At 42.9% G+C, this 18,710-nt stretch overlaps 1 protein-coding gene across 1 annotated transcript; it reads right to left on the bottom strand.

The window, feature by feature from the left end:
- Positions 1-1,224: 1,224 nt before the first annotated feature.
- Positions 1,225-16,060, bottom strand: LOC124097338 (olfactory receptor 5C1). The gene is made up of 5 exons (XM_046451769.1): positions 16,030-16,060; positions 15,197-15,329; positions 12,209-12,744; positions 9,984-10,086; positions 1,225-2,209 (listed from the first exon to the last, which is right to left on the bottom strand). Exons 1-5 carry the CDS (start codon positions 16,058-16,060, stop codon positions 1,225-1,227), a joined length of 1,788 nt encoding a protein of 595 aa, XP_046307725.1.
- Positions 16,061-18,710: the final 2,650 nt, after the last annotated feature.

Genomic DNA, 18,710 nt, shown 5'->3' with positions numbered 1-18,710 from the left:
TTAAGTCACCAAAACATGCCAGTTTGATACATAAAATATTCTTGTGCCTTTCCTCTAGTTCTCACCCCAGCCTAACCTGTAATAATTAGACCATGACTCAAATTTATCACAATCATTAACCACACACCACTCACCTGATATCTAATACAAACTAAACTGTAACTCACAGCCCAATTTGATCAGTTTTATGCTCTAACATTAACCCCAAGATATTTGCAACTTTTCCAACCAGTCTTAAGTTTATCCAAACTCTGACTCCTAAATTTATCCCATATTTGCTACTAATAAAAAACCAATCTGAATCATACAATTTTCATAATTTTAATCCATCCATAATTACCTGATTAATGCCTAATTCTAACCTGAACCCTAAGCTCTTCAACTGGTAGCCACAACCTGAAGGCTATTATAACCATAATTCCAACCCTATTCTAACTATAATCATAATGCAGATTCTAATTAACCTCCACCATGAGCATGAATTAGTGTGACCTTGGCCAAATCCAAACCCAAGTGCAGTAATTTTAAGGAATGAGCTTCTGTTTGTCCTGCAACCACTCAGCCATTTTCCTGAGATGTGAAATACACAAGGGTGGAATGTTTGCTTCATCAATTCACTCTGGCATGAGTGGTTTCTGAGGCCACCCTCCTGTGGTCAAGGAGTTCAGAGCATACTCACTGGCCATGAGAATCTAGGAATACCTGGAGACCACACAGCTCTCACTTAGCCTTTCTGGGGATCAGCTTCCTCCCCCTCCTCCTCCTCCTCCTCCTCCTCCTCCTCTTCTTTTTAAAACAATGTAACTTAAAAAAAATTTTGTTTTTAGACATTGATGGGCCTTTATTTATATGCAGTGCTGAGAATCAAACCCAGTGCCTCACACATACTAGGCAAGTGCTCTGCCCCTGAGCTACAGCCCCAGCTCCAATCAGCTTGTTCTTTAGGTGGCAAATCATGCTATTTTACGTTACCCGGTAACATCTGGGAACTTTTATATTTTGAACATTGAGGACCCTCAGGGAGCTCCATAGAAACATTAACCTGGTCTCGATTCCGGCTCTAGGGCTAGCCATAGAATACTCATGGCTTCCTGTCTCCCTCCTGGATGCTTCCATTTCCCCCTTGATAATCCCTTAAACAATGACAGAAGACATCCAAATCAGAACAGCTATCTCATTCCTGCGGTGATGGGACAGAGTGTCCTCGTCTTTCCATAGTCAGACTTAACCAGCCTCCTGGGACCAGTCCCTGGTACCCCTCTCTGGACAGCAGAATCGACTCCGGGTCCGCCTCAGGGCCTCCTTGACCTCCTGGTTGCGGAGGCTGTAGATGAGGGGGTTGAGAGCTGGAATGACAAGGGTGTAGAACACAGATGCCATCTTGTCTGTGTCCAGGGCATAGCTGGAGCTGGGACGCAGGTACATGAAGATGAGGGTCCCATATAGCATGGCCACAGCTGTGAGGTGGGAGCCACAGGTAGAGGCTGCCCTCCCGCGGCCCTCGGCCGATCGCATGCGGACCACAGCCCCCGCGATGAAGCCGTAGGACACAGCGATGGCCAACACCGTGGCTGTCTGGATGAAGCCACAGACGGCGAAGAGGAGGACTTCGTTGAGACTGGTGTCATCGCATGAGATGGCCAGTAGTGGAGGGATGTCACAGAAGAAGCTGTTGACCTCCCGGGAGCGGCAGAAGCTCAGGCGGAAGGTGAAAGTTGTGTGGATAAAGGCACTCACTGCCCCTCCCAGGCCTGATGCCCCCAGCAAGGCCAAGCACAGACGTGGTGACATAACCGTTGTATAGAGAAGCGGGTTCCCGATGGCCACATAGCGGTCATAGGCCATGGCGGCCAACAGGCAGCACTCTGCATCAGCCAGCCCCGCGAAGATAAACATCTGGAGGGCACAGGCTGCATACGGGATGGTGGCACGGGGCAGCAGCAAGTCCACTAACATCTTGGGGCCAATGGCTGAGGAATAGCAGGCATCCAGAAGGGAGAGGTTGGCCAGGAAGAAGTACATCGGGGCGTGGAGCCGGGCATTCCCATGGATCAGCAGCACCAGGCCCATGTTTCCCAGCAGGCTCACCAGGTAGACGGGCAAGAAGATCAAGAAGAGGGTCACACGCAGGTCCCAGCGATCCGTGATGCCCAGGAGGATGAATTCAACAGGGGCAACCCTGGCCCAGGTGACATTCTCTGAGCTCATCCTGCTGGACAGAGACTTGAGGAGAGGCAAAGCAAGAGGGAGATGAGAGGCCATCATGGAAAGAGAAAGCACCAGAGGTCAGGTAGACTTGGGTTTCAATCCTAATTGAAACAAAGTCGCTGTTAGACCCTGGACAAGTCACATAACTTCTCAAAACCTTTATTTTGAACACTGAGAAGTTATTGCAAGTTTGCCCTTACAAAGACAGGAGTCTGGTCTGTCTTATTCACTTTTGTATCCACAGTACTGAGAACATTCCCTGGCACATAGCAGATGCTCAATAATTATTTGTTAAATGAATGAGGATGACATTTAGTTTAGTGTCTGGCCAAGGATTAAAAATTTTATGACTATATCTGCATTTTCCTTTCCAGTGTCCTGGGGAGGAAAAGAGAAAATGGAATGGGCAGAAAAGTCCCCTGATCCAAAGGGCAACTAATTATGGACTTTCACATTTCCTGGGAGGACATTTTTCCTTAGGAGTTAAGACCTGGGAAAGGAGAGCCTTGGTATCCTTGGGGGAGAGTTTGGTGTGGAAAGAACAGAGAGGGTGAACTCCTTTACTGTGCTGATTCTTCACCTCTCTGAGCCTCGGTTTTCTCATCTGGGCAATGGGGAAACCTGCAAGGATTCAGTGAGATAATGAATGTAAAGCATCTCACACAGGGCCGGGTACCTAACAGGCATGTATAGAAGTTCCAGTGAACTGAGTTGAGTTGAGTCAGATGCTTTTGGTTCAATCCAGGAAGGAAGCAACTCCCCAGCAAGCAAAAATCAGCATAATTCCCCCAAGGGCAATGTAGCTTCACACTCCCTTGCCTTTGTACTTGTTCCCTCTGAGAACTCATTTCTTCTTTTTGTGTTTGACATAAACTATCTCCAGTGTAAGTCCTCTCTGATCTCCTCAAAAGAAACTAAACTTCCCCCTCATCTATGCCTGCGGCAGTGGAACATGCATCTATCGCATCTATGGTAGCATGTCACCAGTCAATCCCAAACGTTTTTGACGTGTCTCTCTCCTGGGGGTTTTGAGCTCCTTGTTTCAATAATCATTCAAAAAAACATTTATTGAATATTGCTATGTGATAAGAATGGGCCTGTAATTCATTTTTTATTTTCCAAGCTCTGGTGTGTAATCAGTGCTTGGTAAATGTTAGTTGGGTGTAAAAACAGTGAAAAGAGTATGGACTAGCAGCATTTAGGACTGGTTTTGAGTCCAGTTTCCGTCACTTCCTGCTGTAACTTCAAGCAAGTCACTTTGGCTCCCTTATCTCTGTTGCCTAAGAGGCAATGGGTGTGTAGCAAAGGGCCTGGAGCTGAGTGAAGTCTCTTCCCCTCCCCACCTTTTTTCAGTACTAGGGATTTAACCCAGGGGTGCTTCTCCACTAAGCTACAACCCCAGACCTTTTTATTTTTATTTTTTTGAGACAGGTTCTTGTTAAATTGCTTAGGGCCTGACTAAGTTGCTGAGGCTGGCCTTGAACTTGTGATCCTCCTGCCTCAGCCTCAGTGTCTGGGACCCTCAGTGTCTGGGATTACAGGTGTGTAATGTAAAGCCACTGCGCCCAGCTTTTTCTCTCTCCCTTTAAGAGAAGGTTGGATGTGTGGGAGGGGAACGGGGGATCATGAACTAAAATTGAATTCCATGCATGTATGAGTTTGTTGGGATGAACCCAACTGCTATGTATAATTATTAAGCTCTAATTTAAAAAGAGAGGTTAGAAGTTTGGGACATCCCTTTCTGGTGAGGATGATGAAGGTCTTTCTACAAAGCACAGCTTGGATGAAAAAGTTTGAGGATACTGATACCACATGTTGGTGAGGTCCACGCTTGTGGAAATGTAAATTGGGACATTTTCCATAACTGTGCATACCCTAGTTTCATAGCCTGCTTGAGTTTCTATAGAAAAGTGCCAGTTCTGGAGATTGAGATGTCTGAGATCAGATCAAGGTGTCAGCATAGTTGGATTCTGGTGAGGGCTGTGTTTCTAGATTGCAGACAGATACCTTTTTGCAGTATTTTCACATAGTGGAGAGATGGGGGAAGGGGAAGGGAAGGTTGAGAGAGAGAGAGAGAGAGAAGGGGAGAAGGAGGGAGGGAGAAGGGGAGGGAAGAGAGAGAGAGAGGGAGAGAGAGAGAAAGGGAACATTCATTGATCTCTTCTTATAAGGGCACTGATTCTATCATGAGGACCCCACCCTAACTGTTATGGGCCAGGGTACATGGGCAAAGACCAAACAGATTCCCTTTTACCCTGAGACTCCACATCATGTAAGAAATGCTTCTCCCATGGGAACACCCCGCCTCTGTGCCCATCAACAGTTGCTTAGCATAGCTTGTTTGGTGACACAAAATGGCAATTCTTATACAATATAAAATTGTTCTCTTTTTGGTTCTCATTTTTCTTGAACAATGTACCTGTCAGAGATTGATTATCCAGACATTAGTAACCATTCTTTAACTTGCACTCAATTAGGGATGTTTTGACCCACTGCCCCTTCTTCTTATGTTTTTAGATCTCATGACGTTTGGTTATGATTTTGAGTCATAGCAACAGCCACTTATGATTAATATGGTTTTGGACTATAAAAGGTGTATTTGACTCCCGGGGAGGGTTTATAGACTTGCAGCCACCTGCCATCTGGTGGATGTTTCCGTCTCCTGCTTTAAGATCGACTTGGTGATTTACTGTAATCTTGCAGTAACATAAGGGCTTCATTTAACCTAATTATCTCTCAAAGGGCCCCTTTCTGAATACCAACTACATATTGGAGATTAGGATTTCAACATGGATTTTGGGCTCACATTTGTGTATTCCATCACACCTAGTAATTCCACTTATGGGTGTTTACTTTTGAAAACATTCACATGTGTATACAGGGAGACATGCTTAAGGGTGCATGCACTCCTTGACTTCACAATGGCCAACCATTTGTGATACCCAATCTTTATCAATTACCTCATGGGGATTAAATGGGAAAGGAGTCACTTAGATGCATCAATATGGAGAAAGCTCAAAACCAGAACTTGCAAAAAAATACAGATTGATAAGAAAGTACAAAATTAATAATAATAATAATAATAATAATAGCTGATTATTAACTGCAATCATTAGCAAAATCTAAAAAGTTGATCTCTTAGAAACAGAGGGCAGAAAGGTAGTTACTAGAGGCTGGAGCAAGGGAGGACGGGGAAATGCCAAAGGGTCCAAAGCTCAGTAGACTAGAGGACTATGTTTCGTTGCTCCATCACACTGCGTGGCACTTCATTGTCCTATAATAACCCTACCTAAGTGTTTGTCCTCCACCTAATTGAGCATCTTGAGTTCAGGCACCATGCCTAGTTCACCCTTCCACCCTTGGGGACACAGGTGTTTAGGGATCTCTCCCTTCTCCTACTTGGGGTCACTGGTGGAAAAAATCGTGGGCTTTCAGCTCCGCTCAACTACAGGTTGCCCATGAACAGAATCAGCTGCCTGAATGAAATTCTGCGTGCAGAACCCGGTTGACAGCCAACCCCTGTGTGTTTCGTTCTATCGACCTGGAAAGTCATCATCACTCACCCTTACAAAGTGAGGGGTGTAACTGCTTCAAGTGCCTTTCCATTTTTCCAACTGTAAAATGGGGATAATAAGATTTCAGGGCTTTTATTTTTTGCTTTGACATTTTTGGTGCAAAGATCCTTAAGCTTCAGTTAAGTAGATTTTATGGTGTGTGTGTGTGTGTGTGTGTGTGTGTGTGTGTAAGTAACATAATTCTCCATTAATGTCTCTCTCTCTTGTCTTACTACCAATGGGAAGAAAACTTGAAATTCTAGGTTGGATGTGTAGTTCCATGTAGGACTTGCCAAGGAAACAGGAGGACTCAGGCTTCCACAAAAAATCATTTCTGGATTTGCTCTCAGGTGCTAATCTGTGCTAGAGGAACCAGATGACTGAACTTTAAGGCTCCTGGCTCTATTTAGTCTAAAGTTGACTTTCTTTTCTTAATGGTTTTTTATTGGTGCATTATTGTTGCATATTAATACATGCACATAAGTTGATCACTCTCATTCCCCAGCACCTTCTCTTTCCCTACCTACTCCTCCCTCCCAGCCACATTTTTCTACTCTAATGGTTTCTCTTCTATTATTATTATTTTGAAGTAGTGCATTACAATTATATATAAAAGTTCATTTTCTAATCTTTTCAACTTTTGTGATTTGTTTAATTGCACATTTATATTTGAGTCCCTGGGTTTAAAGCTTCTGAAGTCTATGTATCTATTTATGTATCAATGTACATATGTACCTATCTATTCTAAGATTGTAAAAATATCTCCTATGTTTTTCTTGTTATACTTTCATAATTCCATTTTTTGAGGGGGGGCAGTACCAGGGATTGAACTCAGGGCCACTTGACCACTAAGCCACATCCCTAGCCCTATTTTGTATTTCATTTAGAGACAGGGTCTCACTAAGTCTCACTTAGCACCGGCAAGGTGCTAAGCTTGCTTTGAACTCATCATCCTCCTGCCTCAGCCTCCTGAGCCTCTGGGATTATAGTCCTGCACCACCTTGCCTGGCTCATAGTTTCATTTTTATGGTTAAATGTTTAGTGCATCTGGAATTTACTTTGGTGCATGTTGTAAAGGTAGCAAACTAAGCAGAAAGGGTGGGCAGAAGGTAACTTGGAGAGTTCAACATCACCGTAAAGTTGTGAAGTATTCCTCTCTTCAGCTGTAAGTTCTATGAGAATGGAGGTAGTGTCTCTTTCACTGTTATTTCCAAGTATCTGGTATAGCTGGGCACAAAGTGGGTGTTCAGTAAATTCTTTTGGAATGATGAAAGCAGCTACCTCATATATTCACTGTGACTGGCTAAAGGCTTTTATGTATTCCATTCTGCAGTAAAGGAAATTCCATCCATCCACCCTCCCTGCTTGGATTAGGGTGACCAACTGTCCCAGTTTGCCTAGAACTGTCCCAGTTTTATCCCTGAGGGTCTTGTATTCCAAATACCCCTCCATTCCTGGCAAACTGGGATGGTTGATCCCTATGCCTTGGATTATTCTTCCCTTTCAGGAATGTGAGGAGCATGTGTGAGGGGAATGCTGTATGGAACCCATTTCTGTAACTGAAGAAAGGCTTTGCCTTCACATGCCTGACCTTCTTTCTTTTCCATGTATATATATATATATATATATATATATATATATATATATATATATTTATCAGTGCATTATAGTTGAACACAATGGTGGGGTTTGTTGTTACAAATCCGTGTCCTTGACTCCCTAGCTCTTAAAACACTTACTGAGAACAGACTGGTCCCACCTGGGTCAGTATGTGTTGGCTCCCAGCCTTCACTTCTTCTGCTGCTTCTTAAAGATTTGCTCCAGCTCAGGAGGCTGCCCACCTGGTGCATCTGATCTCTTCTCCAGTGTCCCCAAGACCCTTTCCTTCTCTGGATAGGGGGATATATTATCTTGAAAGTAAGAAAACTGAGTTCTGAAGAAGGGAAGGGGCTTGTCCCAGAATACACAGCTATGAAGGGGTAGATCTGGAACCTGAGCTCAGATCTCCTTATATTTCCTTAAAATGCTGTCTCTGAAAAGAGACCATAAGTATGCCTCTTAATAAATTACCAAGTTACTGGTTGCAGTTTTTTTTTGTCCCCTCATCTATAGATTAAGCAGTTTGGACCAGATCAACGTTTCCCACTCTACTCTATGGGTTGGTGTCATTAGAATTACTGGTGGAATTTTGTGGAAAGCTACATTGCTACACAAGTGCCCAGAAATTCTAAACAATTGATCCAGAGTGAGGCTCAGGAATCTGCAACTGAAAAAAAAAAGTTCTAGATAGCTGGTGTGGTGGTGTACACCTCTGATTCCCCCTGGAAGGCTGAGGCAGCCTGGGAAACTTAGTGCAGGCCCTAAGCAATATAACAAGTCCCTGTCTTAAAAAAAAAAAAAAAAAAGGACTGGGGTTGGGCTCAGTGTTAAAGTATCTTGGGTTCAATCTCTACCCATCTCCAATTTTTTTTTCGGGGTGATTCTGATGTACAGCTGATCTGGCCCTCCCAAGCCGAGCTTCCAGTCTGGTTAAGGTGGCCTCCTGCCATTTCTCAATGTGTGGCTTGCCCTTTTCTTAACAACCCTGAATTCTTAGCTTATTTCTCCTCAGCATGCAGTCATGTAATATGCCTTGACCCAGACACCAGCTGCTGTCCCTGTGATGGTGTGTGGTTATGGGTTTTAAGGACATACCTATAAATGGAGGTAGGTAGGGAGCTCTTCATCAGAGCAGCTTCAGTCCAGTCTTTGGGGGTGAAAATGGAAGAGAAGGGAGCAGGGATGCGCCCCAGCCAGGAGGTAGGAAGAGGGGACTTAAAGTCTTCTTGGCCCCTGAGGGAATGGCTTTCTGTTTTCCTCCTGAAGCTTCCTTCTCTCTCTGCTATCCCAGAGTCCATGGAGAATCTCCATATCCCTTGTGGATGTTGTGACAGTGGGTGGCAGGGGATTGCCAGGGATGATTCACTTTTTAGTTCCTGGGGAGATTAGAGAAGTTTGACTGAGTGGGTCCCCAGGCTCTATGTGGGGAAGACAAACATACTCCACGAAAGGGGTCCCTTTGGCTCACTTTCTTTGGAACTCAGTATATAAATATTTCACTATGCTTTAGAATCTTTGAAGCCCTACTACACAAACTCAATTTTTTTCTTGTGGTTCTAACAAGTTATGCTCTTCCTCTTGCCTGAAATATCTTGCCTCTTCCTCATCTACTGGTAAACTCTTCCTTTAGGAAAAGCTCAGATATTGCCTTCTGTAGGATGACTTCCTGCCTCTGCAGCAGAGATACTCTTTTTTTTTTGTAGTTGTAGATGGACAGAATGCCTTTATTTATTTTTATGTGGTGCTGAGGATTGAACCCAGTGCCTCATGCATGCTAGGCAACACTCTGCCACTGAGCTACAGCCCCAGGCCCCCAGAGCTTCTCTTTTCCACTGTGCATCTTGAAGATGCTCACACAATAGCATGAGTCAGAGACAGACAAGGACCCAGATGACTGTGTATGATGCTGTCCTAGACTGGAAGCAAACTGAGGTCAGGGCCAGGTATAGAGTAAGCACCCAGGAAATCAAGTCAGAATTGCTAGAGATGGGTCCAGGCATGAGTGATTTTTTTTTAGCTCTCATGATTTAAAACCACTTGGAATGTCCATGTAGGATTAAGAACCACTCCTTGGAGATGGGAATGGGGCTGAGCCTGAAGTCAGGGCCAAGTGACTCAGGCTCTAGGGAGTAGGTGGTTATGATATGGCATCACCTAATTTCTATAATGTGACTTACAGCTAACCTGTCCTTCAGGTTAGCAAAGTGTTCTTTAGTTGTAACTAGTGTTTATTAATTCTGCTATGCTCTGAACTTCTCAGAGTGTGGGATAAAATTATGAATGGAAAAGCCATGGTCCCTTTCATGAAACTTGCAGGGAGAAAGGGTCAAAGTTGACTAAACAAAAAATATTGGGGAGAGATAAGTATCTCAGGAGAGAGTAAAGGCATGTTCAAGGGCTTGGAAGTGGGAATGCAAGTGGAACATTTGAAGACTTGAAAGAAGGCCCATGGGGCTTGTGCTCAGAGAGTGGTGAGAGGGGGTGCTGCTGTGCCTACAGAGAGAGGCAGAGGCCAAAATAGTGGAGACTTTCTGGCCATGTGGAATATATGTCTTTCTTTTATATCCCCCAAATAATGAATAACTACTGAGATGCTTAAGGAAGGGCTACATCATGATGTACCCTTTCAAGTGATCACTCTGATTGGTGTGCGAGTAGAAAGGATTTAAGGGAGACCAGTCAGGGGCCTGTTCATAGTCCAGGACAGAGATGACATTGATCTGGTCTGAGGTATGACAGTGTACAAGGAGAGAGGATTTGAGAGCATGGATTTGATAAATTCTTTGGAGTAGAATCAATGGAACTTGGCGATGGGCTGTGGTGGGTGATGCAGAGGAAGGAAAAAAGCTCATTTGTTGACTTAATAAATATTTATGGAGTGTCTTCAATGAACCATATTCTGAACAAAGAGCCAATGACATCTGAATCTTATGTTTTGTCAGAGGAAGAAAGATAATGAAGACAAAAACAAAAACAAAACAAACAAAGAACTAAATGATATAATCTATTCAAGGCAATGAGTGCTATTATGTGATACCCATTGCTACAATACATAACAACAACAACAACAACACCCCAAACTCCCAGCAGCACTACCCTCGCCAAGACACAGTATTTCCGTATAGCTGTGTGCAATAAAACAGAGCCCGTCTGGTTGGTATACTCTTGGAATGACTGGTCACATGGGGTTTCCATGCCCTGGAGTCATATGGGAAAAAATTGGCTATGATCCAATGTTTTCATGACCTAAGACCAAATTCAGCATAATAAATTCTGTATTTTATATGTCAGATGGAGCCATCTTTCTCAGATACACCTATGTTTTCAGAAACTATAGTTGTGTGCAAGGTTTGGAGACCTATGACTTAACAAAGTTTGCTGGGAAAGTAAAGAAGAGAGGAAAACCATCATAGAGTTGATAGTTCAATGATACACTGTGTCTCAGTGAGTGTTGTGTTGCTTTAACACAATGGAGCATACGTATAGCTTTTAGTCTCTGATTTTTTAAAATATTTTTTTAGTTGTAGATGGACAAAATAACTTTATTTTGTTTATTTATTTTTATGTGGTACTGAGGCTTGAACCCACCTCCTCACACCTGCGAGGCAAACGCTCAGCCACCGCTGAGCCACAACTCCAGCTCCTAGTCTCTGATTTTATTCATGTAGATTAATGTTTTGGGTTTGATCCATGTTACTCTGTGTGTGTGGTCTATCTTGGTTAGTGTTCTGTGGGCACTTGAACAGATTGATATTCTGCCACCGATGTCAGGTAACTTGCTGGAGCCATTCTTCTAGTTTTCTTCAGTGGCATTTTTAAATGTCTGTTAATTAGTCTTAGAATTTCCAACTGTTAGGATAGAATTCTCAAAGAAATTTCTCGAGACAGAGTCTCATACTCAGAAAGCAAAATTTATTAGCAGGTAAGGCCTGCGAGGCTGCCCAGGAGAGTGGCACAGCAGCCAGAGTTATTTGAATAGGGTTTTTAAATCTTTTTAAACAGGAAACAAGAGCAAGCTGAAAATGACCTTGGGTGCATCAAGCTAATATTGACCCGGGGTGCAGGTATTTGGGTAACAACAGATTTTTGTATTTAGGGAACTTGGAAGTGGGGTGGTTATGGGAACAGAGTATCCTAAGGTTCTGAGTCCCAGAACCAAAATGGAGTTACTAAGTCTAGGATATCCCATTATTTTCCCCTTTTTAAATTTTTTTTTTGTTTTATTATGGCAGAGGGCTGAAAGGTCAGTCTTCTGTAGCTACTTGCAGCTGGGAAGGGCCAGTGGTCTCCAGGTAGGGAAGTGTGGTCATGGGGTTTAAGTTTTTTTTTTTTTTTTTTTTAATAGTTTCCAGGTGTGGTCATTCTGTGATCCTCTGGGTATCCTTCAGGTTGGAGTCTTGTGTAGCTACCCAGGACCATATGGTTGGTTGACTGGTGAAGATCTTTATCCGGTTCATCAAGAAATTTTGGAAGCAATTGAAAATGCAAGGACCTATAAGAATTACTAAGAGAATCATTGATAAAGGCCCGATTAGGGGGGCTATCCAGGGCCGGGAGCCCCCTAGGAGCTCCACACCCCAGGGAGAGTGGTCTCTTTTAGCTATCTCTGCGGCCAGTTTCATTAGTTTATTTGCCACATCTTTAACTATTTACAATTACAGTGTCAGAGTCTTCATTTCAAGTTAAGCATCTGTCTGCTTTAATGTGATTTTTTTTCCCCCATATATTAAATGTGGAAGTCTAGGGAGGAAAATGTGTTGAAAAGTCTGGGAACTTAGGCAGAAGGGCTTTCTATGGGGCAGAACATCTCCTCCAGCAAAGTAGTCTTCATAAAGCCCATTTTATACCCTTGTTCCTCAAGCTGTAGATAAAGGGGCTTAGCATAGAGGTGACCATTGTGTATATCACAGATGCCACCATTCCAAAATCTGCTGAAAAGGCCAGGAGGATGGAGCAGAGCCAGGACGTGGCCACCAGCAGCTGGGGACACATGACCATGGTGTAGTGCAGAGGCAGGCAGATGGCCACGTAGCGGTCATAGGCCATGACAGCCAGCAGGAAGTCATCCAGCAGGGCCAGTGCCATGAAGTAGTACATCTGCAGGAGGCACCCAGTGTGGGAGATGGTGTGCTGCTGCGTGTGGATGTTCACCAGCACCTTGGGGACAATGGTGCAGGTGAAGCAGGTATCCACGAAGGACAGGTTGGCCAGGAAGTACATGGGTGTGTGGAGGTGCGGGTCAGAGCCAATGGCCAGGATGATGAGCAGGTTGCCCAGCAGGGTGACCAGGTACATGCCCAGGAAGAGCCCAAACAGGAGGGGTTGCTGTTCCTGGTGCTCAGAGAAGCCCAGAAGCAGGAAGTCAGAGACGATGGTTTGCTTTCTAATTTCCAAGATAGAGAAAATAGAGCAGAGTGTTGTTTACAAAAAGTAGGTTCTAAAAATCACAGAGTCCAAGAACTTTGATGTTTTTTTCTCTGTTCCTTCAAGAGGACACTGAGATTCAGTAGTAGATATAATTACATGTATACAAACATGAAAAGTTGGGGGACCATGGACCATGATAATCAGGCATCACCTTGGGGGTGTTGGTATCTAGGTTCCTGTGATCAGGCAAGTTGACCCCCATGTGACTGAATGAGGCTGAGCTGGATTTCAGCTGGAATGAACCTCTCTAAGCTTTAATTCCTTTGTATATTTTACAGCAACTTTTTTCAATCTCTATGTTGTGGAGCTTGTTTTGGGTTCATGTAATTCTAGGATTTAGTGGGTGATTCGAGGTGCACCTATATATGTGAGTGTGCATTTAAAGGAAGTGAAGCTGGGCACCATGGTGCACACCTGTAATCCCAGCAGCTTGGAAGGCCGAGGCAGGAGGATCATGAGTTCAAAGCCAGACTCAGCAACTTAGCGAGGCTGTAAGCAACTGAGTGAGACCCTGTCTCTAAATAAAATACACAAAAAGAGGAGAGGGGGAAACTAGGACTAGGGATATGGCTCCGTGGTTAAGTGCCCTTGGGATTAATCCCTGGTATACTAAGAGTGCTCTGCCCTTTTGTCTTCAAGGAACTTTCCAATGAGTTAACATGGATGTTAAAACATCATAAATGGAATAGTCCTTTGTCATTACAGGGCACATTGTTTCATTTTTGTCATCAACAGTATCAGCTGCAGCATCAGTTTCAGGATCATGGGCTTTAAGGTCTAGAGTGCTGGGAATCTTTTCTCTTTCTTTTTTCTCTGACTTCTTGGGCAGTCACTTGTCTCCCTGAACTTCCATTTTTTGTCTGTGCAGTGTGTACCAGCTTCATAGAGTCACTGAAGTCATCGTGAGATAGCATGTTAAAGGCACTCCTTCAATGTGGGAGTCATCATTACTCCCAGCGCAGTAGCAGATGATGCATCTGAGCCTGGGACCCACAGTGCCTCGCTTGTGTAGACAGCAGGCTTTACAGCTCAGTTTCTCACCTTTTTTCACTTTTGTAAATATTAGCCCCCTTTGAGCCTCACTTTACTGGTAAATAGAAGCAGATAATCATCCTGCCTGGTGGATGTACTGAGGGGTCACGGGCTGGCTGGAATCACTTGAAAAATTTCTTTGTGAACCATGACATACGGTAGAAATGAGCAATTCCAAGGTTCCTGATTATTAGTAGGAGGAAGAGATGGAATATGCAGTGGCAGCAGCTCATCTCATACCTGCTTAGTGTGATGATTACAAGGATAATGTGCCCTCTCGAATGGGACAGGATTTCCTCACTTTTTACTCTCCCTGTGACTTTGAGAAGGTCACCTTCTCTTTCTGGTATCCTCCATCTGTTTACATATTTGCCAGTGTTGTTAGTAAATGAAGAGGGCCATTGATTCTGGTCACTACCTGATGGGAGAGGGTCTTGTGAATTGGGTGATGTGAGATGAAGAGTCATCAATATCACTGATGTCACTAACCTTGGGTGATTATGATTGCACTCCCACCTGTCTGTGGCAAAGCATTTTTGAAATCTGGAAACCCTGGGTAAACTCGTCAGATGACTTGATTATTCAATCCCCAATATCATTAACTATGGCAGTGATAAAAAGTACATATTAAGCAGTTATTTGATGGTTTAAAAGAAAGGATGTAAAGAGTTTGATAAATTGTAAGTGCATATGAAGGGGGAGAGTGTGGTGTTGACTTAGGGTGGTGGCTGAGAGTGATTCTGGGAACAATGCCCACTGGGGACTCATGGCCTCATGTCGTGACGGATGCTGTGGGGGTAGGGTTGATGATGCAAATGAAAATAAGATGCTCTTTCCTGACAAAGGGCCATTCAATTTACAAAGTTCTCATGTCCGCAGGTTTTGTTACTGTGCGGGTCCTGTGTTCTGACACTGCTGGAGCCTGGGGAAGTTGTTCTGAGTCCTGTTCTCCTTAATGATCACAGGTTGGACCATCAAGGGCCTGATGAGCACTAGAGGTAAGTGACCCTCATTGATAAGAAGAATCAGAAAATGACTGGTTGAGAGGGAGAAAGGAAGAGGAGGGGGAAAAGGAAAAAGGGAGGAGCTGTAAGGTGTGTGTGTGTGTTTGAGTGTGTGTGTGCACCTTAGGTAGACTCTGCTATCTTTCCAGTCTTGTGCCTCCATGCTTAGAGACTCTGGCCAAGCTCTGTCCCTGGTCCCATCACTGAAGAGATTGGGTTCTCTGCTTCTTTGTCTCTCCAAGAAGGCATCATGGGAGCCACAAGTTCCTTTCTGCACATTCTGAAGACTCAGGGCAGGAGGCCTTAGACACAGGATCTAGGAAAAGCTGCTGACTTTCTGCACACTGTGTCTCCTGGGACTGTATCCCAGACCTGCTAGTTAACGATAGGGCAATTGTCCAACTTCCCAGCTGTCCTCTCTGGACTGTGGCCTCCAGAGTTTCAGCAGTGTCAGTGATGCCTCCATTCAGAGTATCCAGAGCTGCCACTGCTCCTGCTACTTCCCCTGGGTGAGATTCAAATTGGTTTCATCATAATTAGCCCTGACACTGAACAGGGCCTGTCCTGGTCTTGGAGTTCATACTTTCTAAGTAGAGTCCAATCCTCTTGGGTGAAACACAGTACCTTCCAAGTAGACAGTGTTTTTGTCAGTTTTTATGCTGCTGTGACCAAAAGACCTGACAGGAACAATGTAAAGGAGGAAAAGTTTATTTGGGGCTCATGGTTTTAGAGGTCTCAGTCCATAGATGACCAACTCCCTTGCTCTGGCCCCAGGGTGAGGCAGAACTCATAGCAGAAGGGCATGGCTGAGGACAGCAACTCAGGACACAACAACAAGGAAGCAGCAAGTGCGCTCCACTCCTTAGGGACAAAATGTAAAACCCAAAGGCATGACCCAATGACCGACTTCCTCCAGTTCTACTCTTCCTGCCTTTAGTTACCACCCAGGAAATCCATATCAGTGAATTAAGCCATTGGTTAGGTTACAACTCTCTTTTATCATTTCACCTTTGAACTTTCTTGCATTATCTCACACATGAGTTTTGGGGCATTTCACATCTAAGCCAAAACAACAAGTAAAAAGTAATACTGAAATAGATGGGCTTTCATAGTCATGAGCTTCACATGTCCTGTAGAAGTCACAGTCTTTTTTTTTTTTTTAATGATCTGATGGAGCCAAAGAATTACCAATATGCAGAACTTACCGAAGGCACAGGTGCTGATCTGGGAATCCATGGATATATTTGTTGATCTTTGTTGTAAAATCTGCCTTACATACGAAAGAAGGTCTAAACATATCTTGCTGTTTAGAGAACGAAAATAAAATGAATGTCCATGTTCTTGCCTCTCAGAAGGTCAGTAAGATAGAATGATTGATTTCTATCACTTAGAAACCCCTTCTTTGCCTTTCTCTGATAACATTCCTCATTCCTGTTCCTCTCCCCTTAAAGGAAACAATTACTGTGATTATTCCTTTAGTTTTCTTCATATTTTTATCACATACACATATCTAACTAAATATTATATTGTCTGGGTATGCACTTTTGTTTTTAAAATAAATTTTATTGTGTATATTTAAAGTTTTTAGCACAAGATATGGGAGACATACAGATAGTAAAACAAATTATCATGTAGTAGTGAAACAAATTACCATGCCCATTATTTCATATGGCTATGCATTTTTTAGCATGTTTTGTCCTTTCTGTGAAACTCTTTTTTTAAAAAATAATTTTCTTATTTTTGTCAGTATTGTATGTTTGAAGTCGGTTCATGCTAACTCATGTTGCTGTGGAGCAGTGTTGTTTATTGATGTCTGGTTCAGGCCATTAGCATCCCAATACAAGCTGTATTGTGGGTTTCTGGACTTTGGAATTTTTCCTTTCTCTCTCTTTTTTTTTTCTTTCTCCCTCCCTCCTTTTCTCTCTTCCTTCCTTGAATCTGGAAATTGAACCCAATGATGCTTTATCCATGAGCTACATCCCCAGCATTTTTTATTTTCTATTTTCAGACAAAGTCTTACTACATGGGCCAGGCTGGACTCCAGCTTTCAATCCTCCTGCCTCAGACTCTCAAGTTGCTTGGATTGTAGCACCCAGCAGGACTTTTGAATTTTAAATGGTTTGTGTGTGTATCATCTATGATTCTTCCGCTAGGTTGAACAGAACTCTCTGTTAACCAGACACACAGCATGTCTACCACAGAATAAATTAAGTAGGCCTACTAAAGTTTAGAATTATCATATCAACTTAGATCAGGTTTTGTTTCTAAATGAGTTTGCTGCAGGCTTTTAAAAAAGCTTTGTGTTGCCAGAGTCTTTTGGAAATCAGAACTATAGATATTATGGTGGCGTGATGATATCTCATTATGTATATTCAAAACTATTTCTTAAAATCAGTGAATTATAAGACATATGCAGAAAAAAATGCATAAAACATAAGCACATTTTCCAATGAATTTTTACAAAGCAACACCTGTGATCATTTTTTGGATCAAAATGTAGAGCATTGCTTGCTCCTGAAGCTGTCCTTTGTCCCATTCTGCTAATCACTCCTCTTCTTTATAAGCTAAATAACCAGTATCCCTTCCTTAACATTTATTTTAGGTTTTCATGCTTTTGAATTTATATAAATGGAATGACGTACTATGTAGTCTGTTTTTGGTCTTACTTCTTTGGTTCACCATTTTATGTTTTTGAGATCCACCCAGATATTTCTATATAGCTGTGGTTTGTTAATTTTCATTATTGTAAGATGCATCATTGTTCGATGATATAATGTATTATCCATTGAATTTCCTGTTGAAGGAATAGCCCAGGATTTTGCCAATAAGAATAATGTTGTAGCTGGGCACAGTGGTGCGCCCCTGTGATCCCAGCAACTGTGGAGGCTGAGGCAGGAGGATTGTGAGTTCCAGGCCAGCCTTAGCAACTTAATGAGACCCTGTCTCAAAATTAAAATAACTAACTAAACAAAAAGGAGTGGGATTTGGCACCCTGGGTTCAATTCCCAGTACCATAAAACAAAACGGAATAAGACAAAACAGAATTGAAAAATGCTGTAATAATGGCTTGAACACACACACATTTGTTGAATAGTTTAAGTCAATTGAACTGAACTGATTCAAACCATTCAGAGAAGAAGCTCTCATAACAGGGACCCTCAATTTATGACTACTATATACCCAGTTATGAGGATCATTTAAAAATATCAAATTTTTCCTATTTAAGAGTCCAGTAAATTTTTTGTTAGATTCACTTTTTTTTTTTCCGTGAAAGGGGTCTCTTATGTTGCCCAGGCTAGTCTCCAACTCATGGGTCCAAGTGATCCTCTCACCTCAGCCACAAGGAGGTGAGACTATAGGCATGTATCACCATGCTCAGCTTGATTCAGTCTTTTTTTTTTTTTTAAATAGTAAAAGTTCATGGCTTTATTTCTATTTTTTCCAGCAAGTAAGAATCATATATTCAGGATGCAATGTGGTGATTTGATGTACATTGTACATTGCATAGGGGTCATTTCTAATCAAATTAATCACAGGTCCATCATTAGTTATACACTTTGTGTTTGTGTGTGTGGTAGGGACACTTAGTAAATTTCAAGTAACTAACACAGGATTATTAACCGTAGTCACTAGGCACTACGTTAATTCCTCAAGACATATTCACCTTGAAACTGAACATTTGTACCATTTTACTGTTATCTCCCCACTTCTCTCATGCTTCTGTCCCTGGAAGCCATCATTCTAATCCCTGCCTTTTAGGTTCCACCTAGGCGTAATGTCATATAATACTCATCTTTCTGTGCCTGGCTTATTTCACTTAACATAGTGTCCTTTAAAGTCATCCCTGTTGTCACAATGGGCACGGTTTCCTTCTTTTTTAAGGTGG

The sequence above is a fragment of the Marmota monax genome, unplaced genomic scaffold (genome assembly GCF_021218885.2).
Source record: "Marmota monax isolate L192 unplaced genomic scaffold, Marmota_monax_Labrador192_F-V1.1 WCK01_AAM20220418_F8-fsc00020, whole genome shotgun sequence".
In the NCBI taxonomy this organism is placed as follows: Eukaryota; Metazoa; Chordata; class Mammalia; order Rodentia; family Sciuridae; genus Marmota; species Marmota monax.
Note: the sequence above shows the minus strand (reverse complement) of the source record. Positions and strands in the feature narration are given on the sequence as shown.

Excerpts from the sequence above, each read along its gene's own strand:
- LOC124097338 (XM_046451769.1), bottom strand. The coding sequence starts at position 16,060 with ATGGATTCCCAGATCAGCACCTGTGCCTTCG. Across the intron at positions 15,330-16,029 it reads GATCAGCACCTGTGCCTTCG|GGGAAGTAGCAGGAGCAGTG; the intron begins GTAAGTTCTGCA and ends AATCTCACCCAG. Across the intron at positions 2,210-9,983 it reads CAGAGTGATCACTTGAAAGG|GATGAGCTCAGAGAATGTCA; the intron begins GTACATCATGAT and ends TCTGTCCAGCAG.